The following is a 19,025-nucleotide window of genomic DNA, read 5'->3' as shown; positions in this document are numbered from 1 at the left end:
CCACTGTTCTTACATGGAGCATTCATGGTGTCTGTATCACGTTCACCATGACTTTGCTGGAGCCCCACGGGAATGCTCTACCAGTGATGGAAAAACAAGGGGTACAAGAGTAAAACACAATGAACAAAGCAGCTCAAACCACTGCCTTGCAGAAATCCCTTTGACACTTTGTCAGTTGCACCTCACCACTGCAATCACTGGAAGGAATAGCCATTAATTAACTTTGTCAGGTGAAATTTCTTTAATCACCTACTTCCAGGAAACTCCCACTTTCAGCTGCTGCTGACAATCCAAAGGACACATCTCCTAGCAGTATTTTTTTTGAAAAGCCATGAAAAATTCATCACCAGGGGATGAAGTCATGTGTGGCTCACCTCTGGCTGTGCAGGGCTGGTGCATGTCCTGGCATCACCTGCCTGTGATGAGAAGAGAGCCCAACAGGCTGGGGGTGAAGGAAGAAGGTGGCTAGCCAACCTGTCCTGTAATCCATGGGCATTCTTCAATGACCTTTTCTTTCTTCCCTAAAAAGTAAAAGGAACCCAGAGCAGACTGCCCAGAGAGCTGCTGCTTCTTGAACCCTGACAGCACCACGAGGAGATGCTCAGCAGCAGCTGGAATTCAGCACATGCTGCCCTCACTACTGAGCTCCCAAACAGATGTTCATTGGGTTGTCAGGGCATTGAGAGGGAACTAAATTAATTGTAAGTGGGAGCAGGTTAGTTAAATCTGTTCTGGAAGTATTATATAGCCATTAAACTGCGTACAAAACTCAATAATAATGGGTAATAACGTTCTTCCTAGGAATTAAATAGAAGCTCAATTTATAATGCTGCTCAGCATTCAAACCAGAGTGTTCCACCTTCCTGGTACATGATCAACATTTTGTAATTAATCCTCACAAAGCCTCGGTGAGGCAGATCTCTTCACACCACTGATTCTGTGTATAAATGGGAACAAGGAGGTACAAGATGCCTCCTTTGAAGCTGTGGTTGCCTATGTCTTCAAACATGATTTGCATCTCTGGGAGCCCACTCAGCATCTGTGTTTGAATAATGAGAGCTTTGTAAAAAGCCTCAGAGCCTGGATCAGGTGCCCAGGTCTCTTTGTGCCACTTCCCTGTGCTGAGATCATTGTGGCATGTTCCAGTATGATTCTGCAATGCAACCTCTAGAATAATGATATTTTCCCTGCCTGGTCATATTGCATTGCAGGGTGATCTTCAGAAGGAAAGCCCATGGTGTTAGGTCTCAAATATGAGCTGCAGGAATTGGCCAATACAAAAGCTGCTAATCTTGTCAAGATTTAAAAGAACAAATCTTACCACCAACTGGAAGCTGTTTCTTTCCAGAAAATGATTGTATCAGATGTGGCCTGCCAAATAAATGTAAGAGTAATTTACACCAGGATAGTGGAATACTCATGACTACAGGCAAATTGGAATTATCTAGTGTCACTTCAAAATGATCTCCTGTCTCCCTGTCACTGTTTAAGACACAGCATGAATAAACAAAGGGTGTAATGAAAGGGAGCTTCACCCCAGCATCAAACTGCAACTGAAGTAGGGAATTTCCCACTGATTTCAGTTTAACTCCTGTCTGCTCACAGTGGACATTGAGTTTACAGCTGAATCCACACCCTGCACAAGGACCCCACACAACAGAGACAAGAGAATCTGGAACACTCATCAAAGACCAAATTAAAATGGCATGGACACAGCTGGGACTGACATGAGGCTGTGCAGACATTATGTTAGGTGTGAAAATGGGGATCTAAGGTCCAACTTCTCAGGTAATCCATGCTTTAAAGTATCACTCTGGGAGCCTAAGAAGTAGTCTACTGTCAGGCACCACCAAGCTTAGCTGAAGTTCTTGAAGGCTTGAACAAGGAAGCATTTTTTCAAAGTCATTTTTGGCTAGACAACCCTTGTCACAACAAAAGCAGCAATTCCCAACAGAACAACTCAGCATCAGTGATGGACTGTCCAGAGAAAGCAGCACAGTCTTTATATATTCAGTAAAAAAAAACAGTTTAAGAGTTTATTACAATTTTTGATACATCAGAGATGTCACTAATAATATTTTAATATATTAACAAAGAAAGAAAATGCTCTTTACTAGTTGGAAAGATTGGCCCACAGTTAGGGTGCATGGGAGTTAGAAGATTACTCCCATCCCACCCATCTTCTCCTTGAATTAATTAACATTAAAAATATGTTTTTACAAGACAAGACATGCCACATAAAAATCTGATTCACTGAAAAAATTCTCCTTTGCTTTCAATGAGGGCAGGGTTTTACCCAATATTTCTAACAGACTTTTACAAGATGGTGTTAAGGAAGATGTCAAGGGCTATCCTATTTCTCTTCTTGCCAAAAGGCAGGATCAACAATGTCCATGTCAGTGCTGATGGATGTTTGTCTAACTGGTCCTGAAAGGGCTGCAACACTTAAATAGCACCTGGACCTCTGCTTCCATTTTCACCTGTCCAGACACAGCAAAAGAAAAAGGGCTTTTATTGCCAACTCTGCCAAGATTTTTGTCTGGTTTAAAGGACCAGTGACAATTTTAACATCTGATGTCTCACGATCTACTGCAGATAGAAATGCATACTACCCAACCCCAGGGAGCTTTACCATCATTTATTGACATTATTTCCTTTTATCTCTTCTTGAGATATCTGACATGGAACCAGGGAGTTCTGACTTCCATCTTTTATTTTTTTCCACTGTTTTAGTTGTGGTCTGATTTCAGTGGCTGTCCCAGAACCAAGTTAAAACTAAAGCTTTCCTTTATCTGCAGACCTGTCAGTCCTTCAGCAGGGCAGTATAAAGTGTGTAACCCTAATTCTAGGAGTGAAATGCCAACTATTATAATTAATTTGGCAACATGGAAAGGCAGGGAGGCAACAGAGCAGTAACAACCACATGGGATGAAGCCTTAGAGGGGCAGGCAGAGAAGGACAGGTGGGCAAAAAAAAAGAATATTCAAGCCTGGTCCTTGTAGAAGAGAAGCTCCATGGTTTGATTATGCTTCCAGAAAGAAATATCACCTGCCATTAACTGCCCTTTGCTTGCAACCCAGTGCTCATGGAAACAAAGTGGGGTTTTTGCTTTGGTTTCAAGTTCTGGATTGCATTCAGAAATAGTAAAACACTTTCCTCATTGAAAGGCAACTTGAAATACACCCCTTGCATCCCCTGAAACTACAGGAAATCTGCCCACAGCTGCTCAAAATACATTCATGTTTTAAAATGGGAAACAACAGGCAGGAAGGTTAGCATTTACAGCTGGTATTTCTGAACATAAAGGTCTGAGGCAGATGCTCACACGTAGCAGCTGGGGAATGAGAGGTGAGTTTCCCATGCATTCTCTCTCATTCCAGGGTACACCATGCATTAAGCTTTCACAATTAGTTTGTTTGTTTTGTTTTTTTTTAAAACCCTGCTACATAGAATCCAAAAGCAAAGAGACACAGTTTGTTCTTCCCAAAGTATGTGAGAAAAAGCTTGGTACTCGTAGTCTGCGCTTAACCCTTACCAAGGTTTTTATTTCCCAAAAAACCAAACACTTTGCAGTCTTTACCAGTGAAAGACAAGACAAACCATGTTGTCAGCCAAGCCATAAAATATGTACTCTCACATGTAATCACAAAACCTCCTGATGCTATAGGGTCCCAGCTCTGCACACAGGACAAAGGTGATCAGTGCTGGGAGATTCCAGCAGTGGCCAAACCAAGGTTTCTTTGCTCCTGGACGCCTCTGTACCTCTGGTGCCACCAAACAGAGCATCACTGGGGAGGCAGGAGGAACACAGCAGGGCACTGGAGCAAGGATGCCAGGCTGCTGGCAGGAGAAGCCCTTACATGCTACTTGCAGGAAAAACAGCAGCTAAGAGGCTGGGATGGAGAGCCTGCCTGGGGACTGGGACTGGGTCTGGGACACACGACCCGTGGTGATGCATTTTTGCATTTTTAGCATCACCTCAGTGTCTGTGGCTTTGAACTTCCTCAGGAATTTGGTCAGAATCATTGACACTTAAAATCAGCTTCCTGGGGCAGCAGGAAAGCTTTTGCTGCTCACTACTGCCTAAAGAATAGGTTCCTGAAGGCATTGTTGTAGTTTTTGTTGAAAGCAGTGTAGATGAGTGGATTAAAAAAGGAATTTGAATAGCCCAGCCATAGAAAAATGCTCTTCCAAACGGGTGGGATGTCACATGAGCAGAGTGGGTTGATGAGCTCTGTGATGAAGAAGGGGATCCAGCAGAGCACGAAGACCCCAATAAGGATGCCCACCATGAGGGCAGCTTTCTTTTCCTTCTGCTCTCTCCACGTGTCTCCGTCCGTCTGGAACGTCACAGTGGCGTGACGGACAGTGAAGACCATCTGTGGCTGCTGGGCAGCTTCTTTCACCTGCCAAACACAAACACAAGTTGCACCACATGTACCCCAGCCAGGTGATCCCACACAGCAGGTACAGAGCCCAGCAGTGCAAGCGAGGGCCAGGGCTCCAGGGGAAACACAAGCCATGCAGGTCACACTCTAACTGAGGGCAAGGTGGCTGTATAACCTCTTCTGGGTGATGGAGACTATTTAAGTGAGATTAGAAACTAGAGAGAGTGCTGAGGGTACATGGGGTTACTCATAGTGCAGCACAATAAGATTACTTCTCCACTTACAATCTGATCAGCAGAACAGGCACACACCCACATGCCATGCACAGAAGTCTGCTTACTTCCTCTAAACCCATTGAGTTTAAGAGTTCTTGGTAGGAGAGGAAAGAAAATTAGCACACATTTGCTTCCTCCCTGCAAGAAATCTTTACAGTGCAGAGTCACCGTGCCTGGGATGAACAGACACGATGCAGTCATGATTAGGAAAGATTTCCAAGGACATTCTGCACAAGTGCTTTCTGTCTGGGTAAATTCACAGTGTCCCCAAAGCCCCAGCTGGTTGCCAGGGTATCGTCCCCAGCAGACACAGCTGCCCATCCATCCACTGTCCCCTTGCCTCCCCAGGGGAGGGACGGTGACCCCTTACTCATGCTGGCAAGCACTGATTCAGCATTCCATGGGGGGACATCTGTGAGTCACCGCTCGCCCACGTGGAGCTCAGGCTCACAGTACGTCCCAAAGTTGCTTCAGCTACACCTTGAGTGCTCACAGCTGGGGGCTCAGATGGAGCCAACAGACTGGGTTTGCAAGCTTTGCAGTCTGCCTTCCCTTGGAAGCCTCCAGGATCCACAGGGCTTTGGTGGATCACTGTTCACTTGCACACTTTTGGTTTAAGTTTCCCCCACTTCTACAAAGGCTTGCCTGCTGCCAGTGCTTGACCCGAGCAAAGCTGACCTACCTCCAGTGCTTCTCGTGTCATGGGGGTGATGGAGTTGCTCTTGCGAGATCCGATTCGAAACTTGGCAGCCCTGTAGATCTTCCAATACACAAAGAGCACCACGCAGAGGGGCAGGTAGAAAGCCCCAAAGGTGGAGAAGATGGTGTAGGAAGGCTCCCGGCTGACTTGGCACTCTTCACTGTCCTCTGAGTAAGTCTCTCCCCAGCCAAAGAGCAGCGGGGCCAGAGAGATGAAGGCGGAGAGCAGCCAGGTGAGAGCAATCATGATGTTGGAGATGCGGCGCCGGGTGCGCAGCGTGTACTCCAGGTGGCGGGTGATGGACCAGTAGCGGTCGAGGGCGATGGCCGTGACATTCCAGATGCTGGCAGTGCAACACAGCACATCGAAGGAGATCCACACCTGGCACAGCGACCGGCCCAGCCGCCACCGCCGCCCGGACAACTCGTGCACCAAGCTGAGGGGCATGACGAGGGCTGCCACCATCACGTCAGAGACGGCCATGGAGGCCACCAGGTTGTGGGGCACCCGGTGGAAGCTGCGCACGCGGAGGATGGTGGCCAGGACCAGCCCGTTCCAGAGGAACGTGGCCACCACCAGCATGGCCAACAGGGTGAGAACCAACACGCTGAAGACGGACAGATGGGCCTGGCCGCCCTCGGGGCCGCCCTCGGACCCGCTCCTGTTGCCGCTGTCCGGCGTCGTATCGGCGAGGCAGCTGAGGTTGAGCGGGCGCTCCATGCCGGGGCTGCGGGGCTGCTCCGGGCTGCGGCGGCGGCGGGAGGCGCTGCGCTGGGAGAGGGGAAGCGCCGCCCTACCGCGGGCGCGGGGGGTCCCGGCTGGCGGCCGCCGGGGGCTTCATCCCCGGCAGGAAGAGCCCTGCGCCAGCCGCGGCTGACGGCAGCCCCCGGCCCGGCCCGCCCCGCGGCGGGAGGCGGCGGCTCCGCGGGCGCGGGGGGTGCGCGGCTGGAGCGGAGCGGGGCGGCGCGGAGCGGCTGGAGCGGGGCGGCGCTGGCGGCGGAGCGGCTGGAGCGGGGCGGAGGAGCCGCGGGCGGCCCCTGCGGAGGAGCCGCGCCGCGGGCCGGAGGGGCCGGGGCCGGGGCCGGGCGGGCAGGTGAGTCCGCGCCGTGCGCGGGTGCGGGAGCGGCCGCGGAGGGAGAGGGAGAGGTGCTGCTGCTTAGTCATGTCCGTGCGCGGCTCGGAACCGGCTCCGGGCCGAGCGGGAGGGCAGAGCCGCCAGTCGCTGCCCCGGCCGGCTGTCCCTGCCCGGTACGTGCCGCCCCTGCCGGTACTGCAGCCCGCTGCCCGCTGTCCTTGCCCTGCACCGTGCGGGAATCAGCCCCGGCTTTGTCTCGGGGCGGCTTCGCCCCCTCCGGGCGTATTCCGTGCCAGCCGCAGAAAGTTAGCATCCCTTTGAGATTGTCCCTGGGCTCCTCTAAAAATGTGTTAGTGAGGCGCCGCGGGAATTTCCTTGCTCCCAGACAGGCTACAGTCTGCGCCCAGGAAAGCTGTTTGTAACCCTGGTTATTCTGCGTAGGGGCAATGTAGCAGGCAATGTAGCGATGTCTCAATTTCTTTGAGAACTTCTGTGCTGGCATTTCCTAACTTGTTAGCAATTGTCGGGGCTTTTATTGGAGATAACAATTCACTTGACTGCTCTTATTAATTGTCTATTTAATAACATTAGCTATTAATGAAATGCATGAGCATTTCCCCTGGTTTTTAGTACACTAATTGTGATGAGTAGTGGGATTCTGGGCTTCCTAGCAGAAGTCAGACTCTAACCCCACCGAGCAGGATTCCCTGTGCTCCAGCTCCATGCAGGGATGCCAGCTCCAGCCCACAAGCCTTGGATGGCATCCAGGCAGGGCAGTGCTGGTGTTGGCACTCTGCTTCTCCAGACAGTCCTGGGATAACAGGTCCAAAGAGCTTTTGGGTCAGACACGTGAGGTGAGAAGCTGGCGGGCACTAATGTGGGGCTCACAGCTTGCATCTCTTGGGGGAGAGGGAAGGAAGGAAGGAAGGGCACCTGTGTTAAGATCAGGTGAGAATGACATTTGCTGGTGAACTGCAGTTTGAGAGAGAGAGTTAGGGAGAAGACTCAAACAGAGATGTTCAGGGAGTACCCCATGCATTCCATACTCGTGGTGTACGGAGGGTAAAGCCAAACTGGTGCTTCCTTCTGCCTCTCCTGAATCTCTCTGGAATTTTTAATGAAAACAGCAAGGAACAATAACAAAGGGTAATGAACAAGATGTTTTCCATTGCTGCTGCTTGTTCCTCTGTGCTACCAAGGGAAATGCAAAGCAGCATATCCAGAACAGGTCCAGGACCTTGTTTTGGTGGTGGGACGGGACAGAATCTTCCCCATATGAATTCATTCAGTGCCGTGCTACCCATTCTCAGAACCAGGGATCCTATTGTAGTACTGGAACAAATTCAGCCTTAGAGACTATATCATCCTTTTGGAAATAAACTGCCATCTTTTGGGGGGAGAAATTATTATTTTATCTTTTATACACAAGAATGCTGACAATTTTGGAATGAGTAGGTTTTGTTAACATACAACTCAAAGGACAAATAGGATTTGCAGCTTTTCATAAAGCCTCTTAATTTAAAATTCCTGGTTTGTAAGGTGCAAAGCATCATTGATTGTCATTATATTGATCAAAACACTAAGCAGCTCCAAGGCTGAGAGCTTTTTGTTGTGTGGGCTCTTCCCAGAAAAAAACCTATGACCCAGAATTAATAGAATCAACCACAAATGATGAAATATGTGCTCCTGAAAATAGATTATTATTTTTTGTTTCAGGAACAAATAGACAAAAATTACATTTAAAGGGAAATGAAAATAAAATGTATTAAATCTAAAGAAGTAAAACTAGATTATGTTCTCATGAAAAGTCATTAATGCTTTCATTATTTTACTTACTAAACTTTAAATATATATATATATATATTATATATATATATATTTTATATATATTCCAAAATTCAGCTGAAGCTGAATGGGTCAGTTGAGACGTGAAGGGAAATACAGAATATAGACAAGTATATATATATTTATGTGTGTGTATATATATGTATAAGTATGTATATGGAAAAGCAAAGGTCTGCACCTGGGATGGAACAGACCTATACAAGAGTCCAGGTTGGGGACTGACTGGACAGACAACTTTATTGACAGGAGGACCTGATAAGTCTCTTGGACACATCCTGGAGCAGGAGCATCCTGGCCTATATTTGTGTCCATCAAGGTTTGGGGTTATAACCATTTCCTTCTATTCAACAAACCTTGGAATTTTATGTCCTCTTTGGGGTTTCTCATTGGGAGAAGTCCAGTCGTAGGTAATCAAGGTGATGAGCAGACTCATGTATGATGTGTAAAGACAAAAAGAACTGAGTTTATCACTCCTAAAAAGAGAAGTTTAAGGGGAAAATCTTACTGCTGCCTCCAGTTACCTCAGGGGTGGGCATAAAAAGGCATAAAAGCAAACTCTCCTTAGAGGTACACAGCATTTGGAGGGGATGCAGCGAGTGAGAGTCACAAGAGCTGCTGCTGACTTGGAGCTGTTGGTTGATGAGGAACTCAGCATGAGCTGGGAATGGGCACAGGCAGCCCAGAAAGCCACCTTGCCCTGGGCTGCACCACAGGCAGCATGACCAGCAGCTGGAGGGAGGGAATTCTGCCTCTCTGCTCCACCTGCAGTGCTGCATCCAGCTCTGGGGCCCCCAGTGTGGGAAGGACATGGAGCTGTTGGAGCAGTCCAGAGGAGGGTCATGAAGATGATCCAGGCACTGGAGCACCTCTGCTGGGAAGGCAGGCTGAGAGAGTTAGGGTTGTTCAGCCTAGAGAAGAGAAGGCTCTGGGGAGGCCCCTATGGCACCTTGCAGTACCTAATGGGGCTACAAGAGAGCTGCAGAGGGACTTTTAGAAAGGGCATGGAATGATAGAACAAGAGGATGATGGAGGGTAGGTTTAAATTGGATTAGGCTAGCATTAAATTGGAAGGAATTCATTCCTGTGAGGGTGGTGAGTCACTGGAACAGGTTGCTCAGAGAAGTTGTGGAAAGTGTTCAGGGTCAGGTTGGATGGGGCTCTGGTCTGGTGGAAAGTGTCCCTGCTCATGGCAGAGTGGTTGGAACTAGATGGATGTCTCAGGTTCCTTTCTGCCTAAACCGTTCTATGATTCTACATTCCAGTTAGGAATTAAGAAATAAATATTCACTTGCAGAATGGTCTGAAGTCAGTTAAAGTGGCTCTGAAATCTCCAACTGTAGCAATGTCCAATATTCCAGTGGACATCACTGTGAATGACCTGATCTGACTTTGGAGTTTCCCGTCTTCAGTGGGGGTTGGACCAGGTTGGGTCTCCAGAGATGCTTTCCAACCTGCATCATTCACAATTCTGATCCTGCATTCTTTAGGTGCATTGGCTGAATGCACCAGATTCAGGAGGTGACTAAATATTCCTGTTTTTAAGGACAAAATGCTGTTTACTTTACACAGATTAGTAAGACCATTCATTTTCTCAGAACTGTTGATATTAAGCGAGCAGAAGGCCAAGATCTTTAGTGAGTGGATAATGATTGTGGAATGAGGAATGATCACATCTGTGAAAGTCTCTGAGAAAAAGATCTATGTTACAAAGTCAGGATTATCTCACATCTTCACGGATGGAGCCAGAGGAACTAAAAGTGACAGGATTTCCCTGGGTTTAGCAGCATCCACTCCAGTAAAGACATTAAATTATGCTTGCTGCTAAATGCCATTTACTGGAGGTACCTTCCAATTCAAAATATGTATCAGATGGTTGGAGGTTAGGAGGGAATTCACAATGTAATCTGTGCCACTGCCTAAATGCCCATCCAAGTATTAGCTGCTCCTGAGCAAAGGGTGAATGGATTTATGTTGTTAATCTCTATGGAGATCTTTTGAACCTCTGCCCTTATAACTGACAGAAAAGGGAGAAGAGAAGGCTCAGGAGCTTTTGCTGGGCATGCTCAATGAATCAAAGAGAATTTCAGTCTCCAGGGTAGGCGGAGCTGCTAGGTTATACAAGGATTAAAGGAACACATATTCTCACTGTGTGTATACAGCACTACTGAAAGCTGTGCTCAGTTGCCAGCCAGACTGCTCAGTAAGTGTGCATCCTGTCACAGCAATTTCTAAACCTCAGGTATTCATCACTTGAATTTCATTTCACTTTCAACCAGCCTCAGTCCTGCTTTACACCACATCCAGCCATGCTTTTTTGAACACACTTGCAGGCCACCCACTCCTCTCCTGTTGCAAAATGGTCAAACATGACCACAGTGAGAATGCACAGACTGTGAGGTTGCTCTCACACCCTCAGAGCCCATCCTCAGCTCTGATGTCACTCTAGTCTTCTGAAACCAAGAGCACAGAATCATAGAATGCTTTGGGTCAGAAGGGACATTAAAGATCATCTAGTTCCAACCAAGGTTCAAAGCATCAAAGCTCAGGCTATTGATCATCATGATGCTTCATAGCTCATGTAAGCATTTCCACAGCCAAGTGGCTGGCTGCTCTGGATAGGTTTCTGGGTAGGCTTCTCCCTCAGGTTTCTGGTGCTGTAGCTGGTTAATAATCATATATTTACTGGAGCTTGGACTTACTTGCGGTTTTCTCACATGCCAACCAAGGGCCACAGTTGGAATCACCCTTTCTCTCTACTTACTTCAAAGTGGAACAATTCTCTGACTGAGAAGCAGAGATTAATCCTGTTGTGTGTTACTAGGAGACTCAGTGGAATTGTGGGAGGACTTTGGAGTAAGAACAAGGGGGACCTGAGTGCCCCACAGTGTCCCACTGAGTGACCTGTTTACCAACCTGTTACCTGTTTGGGTTCTCTTGGTTTGGATGCTTGTGAAGAACTTTGAGAAGTCTTTCTGTCTTGGGAAAGAAATTAAAACAATGAGTTGGAATCCTGTTGGCTTTTTATTTGTATGACTGGAAAATTATTCCTCAGGCAGGTCTAATCCAGTTTAGGGCATGTAAGCTTTCTTTTAGGAAGTCACCAACTGAATGACTGTCCTCCCTTGAAGCCACTTGCTCCCCTCCCAAGTGAGGAGGAGAACTGGGGGAAAAAGGTGGACCTCATGGATTGAAATAAGAACAGTTTAATAATTGAAACAACAATAATAATGATACTACTGCTAGTACTAATGAAAAAAGAGAGGAAGAGGGGAACGAAATCCAAGAGACATACTGGATGCACAACACAATTGCTCAACACCTGCTGATGGATGCCCAGCCCATCCCTGAGCAGCAATCAGTGCTCTCAGCCAACTCCCCCCAGTTTATACACTGGGGACAATGTTCTGTGGTGGGGAATGTCCCTCTGGCCAGCTGGGGTCACCTGTCCTGGCCGTGCTCCCTCCCAGCTCCTTGTGCACTTGTTTGATGGCAGAGCACAGGGAGCTGAAAACTCCCTGACTTAGGGTAAGCACTGCTTAGCTACAACTAAAACATCAGTGTGTTACCAACATTCCCATCCTAAATTCAAAACACAGCCCTGTGTTTGAAACCAGCTACTAAAAAGAAAATTACTGTGTCGAGTCAAAACCAGGACAATGATTTCAGTGACATAACTAAGATGTTGTTTAATTCTGCAACAGGATCAAAGCAGAACAAAAACCAAAGCTGTTCAACAGAGCAGCCTCTTGCCTTGCCTAGAGCATGGTCTTCTCTATGTAAAGTCAGTGGTGTCTCAGTGCTTGTGCCTTTACTTGTGGCCACAATTCCTTTGGCCTACAGGCAGGATGGACTCTGGTACCTTGCACTGCTGTGTATGTCTCAGTAAATGGACTGCCAGGAGTGCTCATCTGTCTTCTGCCCAGCATGAATTGACTCCTGCTGGAATTAAACCCTTTGTTCTTGCATAGTGAGGAAACATGTTCGTGGTCACAGGGCCAGCTGGAATGTGACTCAATAAAGTCTGAGGGCAACTCCCACATCATTCACTGCCACAGTTGAAAGTTCCATTCTGGGTAAAGAAGTTAAATGTAAATAATCTTATCTCTTCTTTCATACCTTAAGGGGCAACATTAATCACCTGTGTAATTTCAGGGGAGTCAGCAGAGTTATGCTAGGCATCATATTGGCTTTTAGTCAAAGGTGCTTTGCAGTGAGCAGTTATGACAGTAATGCAATAACTTGGAGCCTGCCTTGGGGGGTCTTGCCCTCATATGGCATCTGCAGTTTTCATTTATTACTCTGGTGGTAGAAATACTTCCCACATACATACACCAGCACCTGTGATCTCTGTTACCATGGTCAGTCCCTGAGAAGTAAGTCTCTCTTGACTCTGGTGGACTTGGTGTCTACAGGTGGCTTACAAACCACAACAGAAAATTATCCATATTTCTGATTAAAAAAAAAAACGGTTTTAAAATACTAAAATATATTATGCTTCTGGGAGTACAGGGTATCCTGCAGTTCTGTGAATCATCTAGAATAGCAGGGCCATAGAAAAATAAGAAACTGTGCGTGGGAAGACTAGGTAAATCTAACTTAATACATGAGCTTTGGCAATCAAAGCTGCCAATGCAAGCTGTCAGGACTCTGCCAGGGAGACAGATGGCACGATGACAGCAAATGGATGGGTCTCTAAAACTCAATTACCATTTCAGTTCAGACCCTTTTTCCATATGCCAAGTTGTGGAAGAGCTTTGTTTATCTTGAGCTTTATGCATTGTGACAGATAATTTGCATAGGTGTGAAGCTATAGGGAAGGCTGTTATAGTGTGAGGCTGAACATGAGTTTTTCTGTTTGGTGTTTTCCAGGTTACCTTTCTGCTGCCTTGCAGGTGGCAGGTTTCTGAACCTTTACATAAATCCATCCATAGTCTAGAAAGAGGCAAAAAAAGAGTTCTAGGGTCTCTTTATCGTATTAAGAATATAAATCACTCACAACAGTTTCTGAGCCAGAAGTTCTTAAACTTTTTTTCATATGCCTACTTTCATCCCCATTACATTCCCTTTGACTCCCTGTCAGTGTGTTTCCATGCCCACTGGGCAACCCACTTCCATTGGCTGGAGTGCCTTATTCCCAAACCTCCTCTCACTTTAACATGCAGGACTAGTTTTGTTATTGTAATTAGTTGGTAATAGGTGCAAAAATTAAACCACTGATGCCATCCTCAAGGGATGTCTTTTCTCCCACTCCAACAGCCTGATTTCTTATAGGCCTTTGCTTGCTGTCCTCTTCCCTGGAGATCTCTGAACAGCCACAGCCACATCCCTACCTGCCAAAGGCAGCACTGGCACAGTTGTATAGCTTTCTCAGCTAGGGTACCATCTCAGTCTCTCAGATTCATAGTCACATTATGCTTCCTTCCAGCTCTGGAATATTTTTTCCCCCTGATTATTTAGTGTAGCTGGATGTTTCCCTGCCCCAGCCTGCCCAGGTCAGCAGAATGGGTCTTAATTTAAGGAAGGTAAATTCCCAGTATTTTAAAGCCATACAACATGGCAGGTCATTAGAGAAAATACCAAAGCTGTGGAATTTTGCTTATTTGTATTTCATATCTGTGTTGCTGGATGAGTGAGAGGTTCATACAAATGAGAGGAACTATTTACAAGTTTGAAAAAGTCAAATGGCAGGTTGTGGCCACACACGTTCTGTCTGCAGCTAAAATGAGTCTGCTCCCATGTCTTTGCAAGCAAAGTACTTGCAGATGTCTTCTGCAGGCTGATAAAGAGCTTGCCCCTGGATCATGGGCATGACAGCAAACTTCCCAGCTATTTGAACAAACACAATCATTTTAATGGTCCCCAAACATACTTTCTCTTGTAGAATTTGACAGTATCATGTTAGAAATGTCTTGTTTTGGTCCCTTCTACCACAGCAAGCACCTGATCAAGCAATCTACTTGCTACTGCTATAAAATTTTCTGAACCCTTGGGATAGAAGGGGCTGTAAAAATGTGTCTAAATGTCTCTCTGTTTTTCACAAGGTTTTTTATTAGTTGCATCATTATTTTTAACAACCAGTATTCACTGCTATAACAGTAAAATGTTGCCAGACCTTTCTTAATTGTCTAGCACCGCATTTTATTAAAAACAGCAGATTTTTCTTCTGGCTGCTGATCTGTGAGTCAAGGTTGGTAGATTGTGGCTCAGAGGTGGTGGCCCAGTGGTGTGTGAGCTGCAGCATCTCCCTGTGCTTCCACTCAGCTCCCACTTTGGGGACATCATGTGTGACACTGGGAACATGGTCACACAAGAGCTGCTGGTGGGAAAACTTATCCAGCAAGAGGGGCTGAGGCCAGCATCTCTGAGCCACTCTGGGATACAGCTGTGTGCCCTCCTGTGCCTTGTCACACACTGAAGCCACCAGGCTGCTGGCATCTGCCACCAGTGAGTGTCTCCTTTCCTTTCAGAGCCATCCCCTCCCTTTCTTTGGGTGCCTCCAGGCAGATGCAATGGATGATGTAATTCTTGTCCCTGCAGAGACTGACCTGAGGCAAGGGACCTGCTTGGACTTGGTCAGGTGCTGGCTCCTGTAAGCTCATCTTTTGTAGTTAATTTTTACATGTCTTTGATTATTTTCTGCTTTCAGATTTTGACTGAAGCTTTTTTTCTGATTTTGTCAGGATTTTAGTGTCAATTTAGTAAAAAAATCTTCCATGTTGACACTACTGAATTATTCAGGGTCTGGTAGGAGCATACTTAATGGTATGTGTTCATTCTCAGTTTGGAAAGACAGGTGTCTGCTAAGGAAGGCAGGAGCCTCCTCTGAAATGGAAAAAAGTGTAAACCCCCTCCCTCCAAATTGTTATACATTTGAAATTAAGGGGGGTCTCAGGCAAAAATATGGGAGCAGGAATAAAAGTTTTTTAATAGGGAAGAAAATAAAAAGATAAAATAAAGAATGCAGTGAACTAACAACCTTGACAGAGTCAGAACCCAACCTGACACCCTGTGGGTCAGGCTGTTGGCAGCAGTCCCATTGGAATTGTGGCTCAGCCCTCCTGCAGTGTCAGGGGTGGCTCTATTGGAGCAGGGATCCTGTAGAAAAGGGTGCAGTCTTCCTCTGAAGATCCAGTGGAAGAGGCAGCTGCTGTTCCTCTGGGAAATCCAGTGGAGAAGCTGTGCTGGTGTTCCAGAATCTCCAGATTATATCCAGGGAGGAATGCTTGGCTCCTCTGGGCTCACATCTCCCAGTGGGATGCTGGAGTTCTTATCAGCCATGCAGTGACATTCAATAGCTGTTATCAGCAGATGACTCCCAGAGGGAGGATTGGGTGTGGAAGAGATAAGGAAAACTGCCCACTGAACAGAAGACAACTGCCATACAGATGGCAAATAGAATACAATTTGCCTGGCAATCCAGGACAAATCTGAATTGACTTTGGAAATAAAGAAGCCACTGGTTTTTAAAAGGACTCCTCATCTGACCTGATACAACTTCAGAACTTTCTGGGCAGACTCTCAGTGTCCTTCCTCCTCTCCACATTTCAGCATCTTCATTGTATGCTCCTGTGTCTCCATTCTTCTCTGTTTTCCTGAGCACTAGAGTAGTTAATATAGGCAGCTTTTACTACATCACCACTAGCAGCTGACTTGGCTAGGGTTATAAATGCTACTATGTAACCACAACCAAGAATTCAATGGAATAAAACCCCAAACCCCGCCAACATTTGCATGTTTTAAAGCCTTCCATCCAACATTCACACATATGACATCTCCTGTTCCCTTGCTTTGACTCCTAGCTGTACTCCCAGTCTTGCAGAGCTGCCCACTCAGACATGTGCTTCCAATCCCTCCAGTTCTGGTGTCACTCAAGCCAGTCTGGCTGTGGGTGCTCAGTCCTTCTCCTGCCATCTTCCCTTCTGCAGCTTGATGGGAGACTACGAGTGGAGTCGTGGGCTTGAGTTGCACAAAGACAAATGGTCTCTCCACAGCGCCTGTTCTTCATTCCAAGGAGGTTTTCTGTTTTTATGACAGCTGTGACTGTAAGGAACCATGAATCCTGGTGTCCTTGTCCCAGGTAATCCCTCCTTCCCAGTGAGACACCTGCCCCATTAAACACCACATTACAGCCTCAGATTAATGACAAGTGTTACAAAAGAGCACCACAGGCCATGGAGAGCCACAGCAGCTTCCTAAGGGGGTATCTTGCAAACAATTACCAACAAACAACCAGCTGGACTGCTCTGCAGAGTGAGGTTTACTGTACAGGCTGGGGCTGTGCAAACAGAGTTAGCCATCCATATGCCTAGCATTTATAATAAAAATTTATGGCAGCTGCTTTCTGTGAATGTCAGTGAAATAGGTGAGGAAATAGATTTTTTGAAGCAATCTATGGCTCTAGATGAATCTCTCCCATTCATTTCAAGGAGAATTATTATTCTGAAATGTAATAAGATTTTTTTCTATATTAAACTGAGATATCTAAAATGTAGATATCTAAATCCTGTGGACTGCTTAGTAAATCTCAGAAAGACATCCCTCTCTGAAGCAAGCTTTCTTTTCTTTAGCTGAACAATAATACTCCTCTACTATCTCTTATATCCTTTATCATTTCATGTGAAGAGAGACATGCTTTTGCTTTACAAAACCAAGACCACTCTCCAAGGTATGTTCAGTAAGCAATCAAGGCAGCCTATTATGAAAAACTACCCTCCACAAATTTAGATACAGTAAAAGATGACATACATCCTTCTGTTCTTGTCAGCTTAAAATGCAAAGAGGGTTAGACCCAGCTCTCTGCATGTCTCTCTCCCTTTCTTTGCACTGAGCCAGAGCAGGGCTCAGCACACAGAACCAGAGAGGCAATGTAACCTTCTGATATTTACCAACTGGATTATTTATGACTCCGTGAGTTGGCTCCCAGCACGCAGGGGAGTCACGTGGAAGCTGGGCCCTTCTGGGAGAGCAGATCTTCTTGTGGCCTGTGATGGACCTAAATATTTGCATCGATTAGATCCCACTTTGATGCTGTTAGTTCATCATTATGAGCACTGTGTGACTCATAAATTATGAGCATGTACTATACAGCACAGGATGTGCAGGGCACTACAGCTTGAGGTGGGCATGTCAGCCTTTGGAACGTGGCCAGTGGATCCTTTTTAAGCTGGACTTATTTCAGGAGCCCATCCTGATTCATGAGTGTTTCATTTCAAGTATGTGCTTTATTCCTATCCCAACGGGCAGAGTTTGAGGATATGCTTAAAGCTAAGAATGGGATTTTGAAGTATCCCTGACTCAACGGCAAAGCATGGGAAAAATTTCACAAAATTTGGAGGCAAAAAGATTAGACTGTAGAGAAATGTAACTACAGTGAAGTCCCCTCCCTTTTAGGAGGGGGATACATTTCCTTTTAGGAAAAAAGTGTAGAAATGTATTCAGTTCTCTGAATGCAGACAACATTAAGGAAACAACTATACTACACATTTAGAATGAATTAAATCAACTGACACCTATCCAGCCACAGAGAAAAATAACGTAATTGTAACTTTGAGAAAAATAACGTAATTGTGAGCAGCAAAATGGTTCTGCCTAATAGTTAAACATCAGTGAGCTCCACTGTGTCTAATAAAATGCAGATCTCATTATCTGTTTGTTATGTGCATCGAGAGATAACTGTTCAAGTTGAAAAGTATAAAAATTTGATTTAATTCAGTGACATTTTGGATACAAGAGGGTCAGGTTGGTCTTATAAGAAATAACAGCTTGGGGCATATGGAAGGGAGTGTAATTGAAGATAAGGCTCTAGCAAGATGAGTGGAAAATGTAATGAGAGTTCAAGGATACATTAAACAAATGCACCCTGGCCCTCACACAGTAATCACCTATGTGTGCCATAAGGCAAGCAGCAAATGTAATTGACTCCCTGAAGGAAGATCATTACAGCTTTGGTGCTTGCTGCCTCATGCCACAATTTCTTCCTCCATTTGTAGCACTGAGAATTCAGAATGGGGAAGTCCTGGGATCATGAGGGGTTATGTAGGGAATAGAGCCAGCTCTAAATAAACCCAGAGACCTTTTGGTGGCTTTTTCAAAGTTTAAGCAGATATCTGTATCTGCCACAATGTCAAAGATTAAAAATGACCAACATTGATATGAATGTGGCAGAAGCCTCAGTGATGAAAGAGGATGGTCCTTTGAGGAGGAAGATGGTCCTTTAAGCAAACAAGGAAAATAAGAAGTTTGGCTGGAATAGACCAAAATAAAAAGAAAACACTTCTTTGTAGAATGGTGTCTTGAAGGGGTTCAGCATGATCACAGTCTCTTGTGTGTGGTATGGCACTTGTCCTGCTTTCCCAACTCCTGGGCATTTAACCATATCATTTTAACCATAACCATATCTGGCTGGGCCAAGGGGTATCAAGGATATGGCAGAGGTGAAAGACCTTACCAGACACTGAAGGAGCCACAGAGTGAACTTACACCTTCCTTGGCCTCAGGCAGTGCCCAGAGGAGTTACACCTGGAGGCATAAATGGACTGCAGGCTTTCCTGGGTCAGAGATCTGTCTGCTCCTATTGAGGGAGCTCTAGCATATCGCAGAGATCTTTCAACTAACCAAAACATTTGGAGGCTTGCAGAGCCTTTACTCCCCTGAAAGCTTCCTGTAAGCCAAAAAAGAGGATTAGAGCCAGAACTGGTCTAAGAGTACAAGCAATTTACCTGCATTTGTCCTCAGCTTAGGCT

At 46.0% G+C, this 19,025-nt stretch overlaps 1 protein-coding gene across 1 annotated transcript; it reads right to left on the bottom strand.

The window, feature by feature from the left end:
- Positions 1-2,015: 2,015 nt before the first annotated feature.
- Positions 2,016-6,094, bottom strand: HTR5A (5-hydroxytryptamine receptor 5A). The gene is made up of 2 exons (XM_066557610.1): positions 5,346-6,094; positions 2,016-4,406 (listed from the first exon to the last, which is right to left on the bottom strand). The coding sequence occupies exons 1-2, from the start codon at positions 6,081-6,083 to the stop codon at positions 4,077-4,079; spliced, it is 1,068 nt and encodes a 355-aa protein (XP_066413707.1). The 5' UTR covers positions 6,084-6,094; the 3' UTR covers positions 2,016-4,076.
- Between the last annotated feature and the right edge of the window lie 12,931 nt (positions 6,095-19,025).

This window comes from Molothrus aeneus, chromosome 1 (assembly GCF_037042795.1).
Source record: "Molothrus aeneus isolate 106 chromosome 1, BPBGC_Maene_1.0, whole genome shotgun sequence".
Taxonomy (NCBI): domain Eukaryota; kingdom Metazoa; phylum Chordata; class Aves; order Passeriformes; family Icteridae; genus Molothrus; species Molothrus aeneus.
This window is presented reverse-complemented; position numbering and strand designations above follow the sequence as displayed.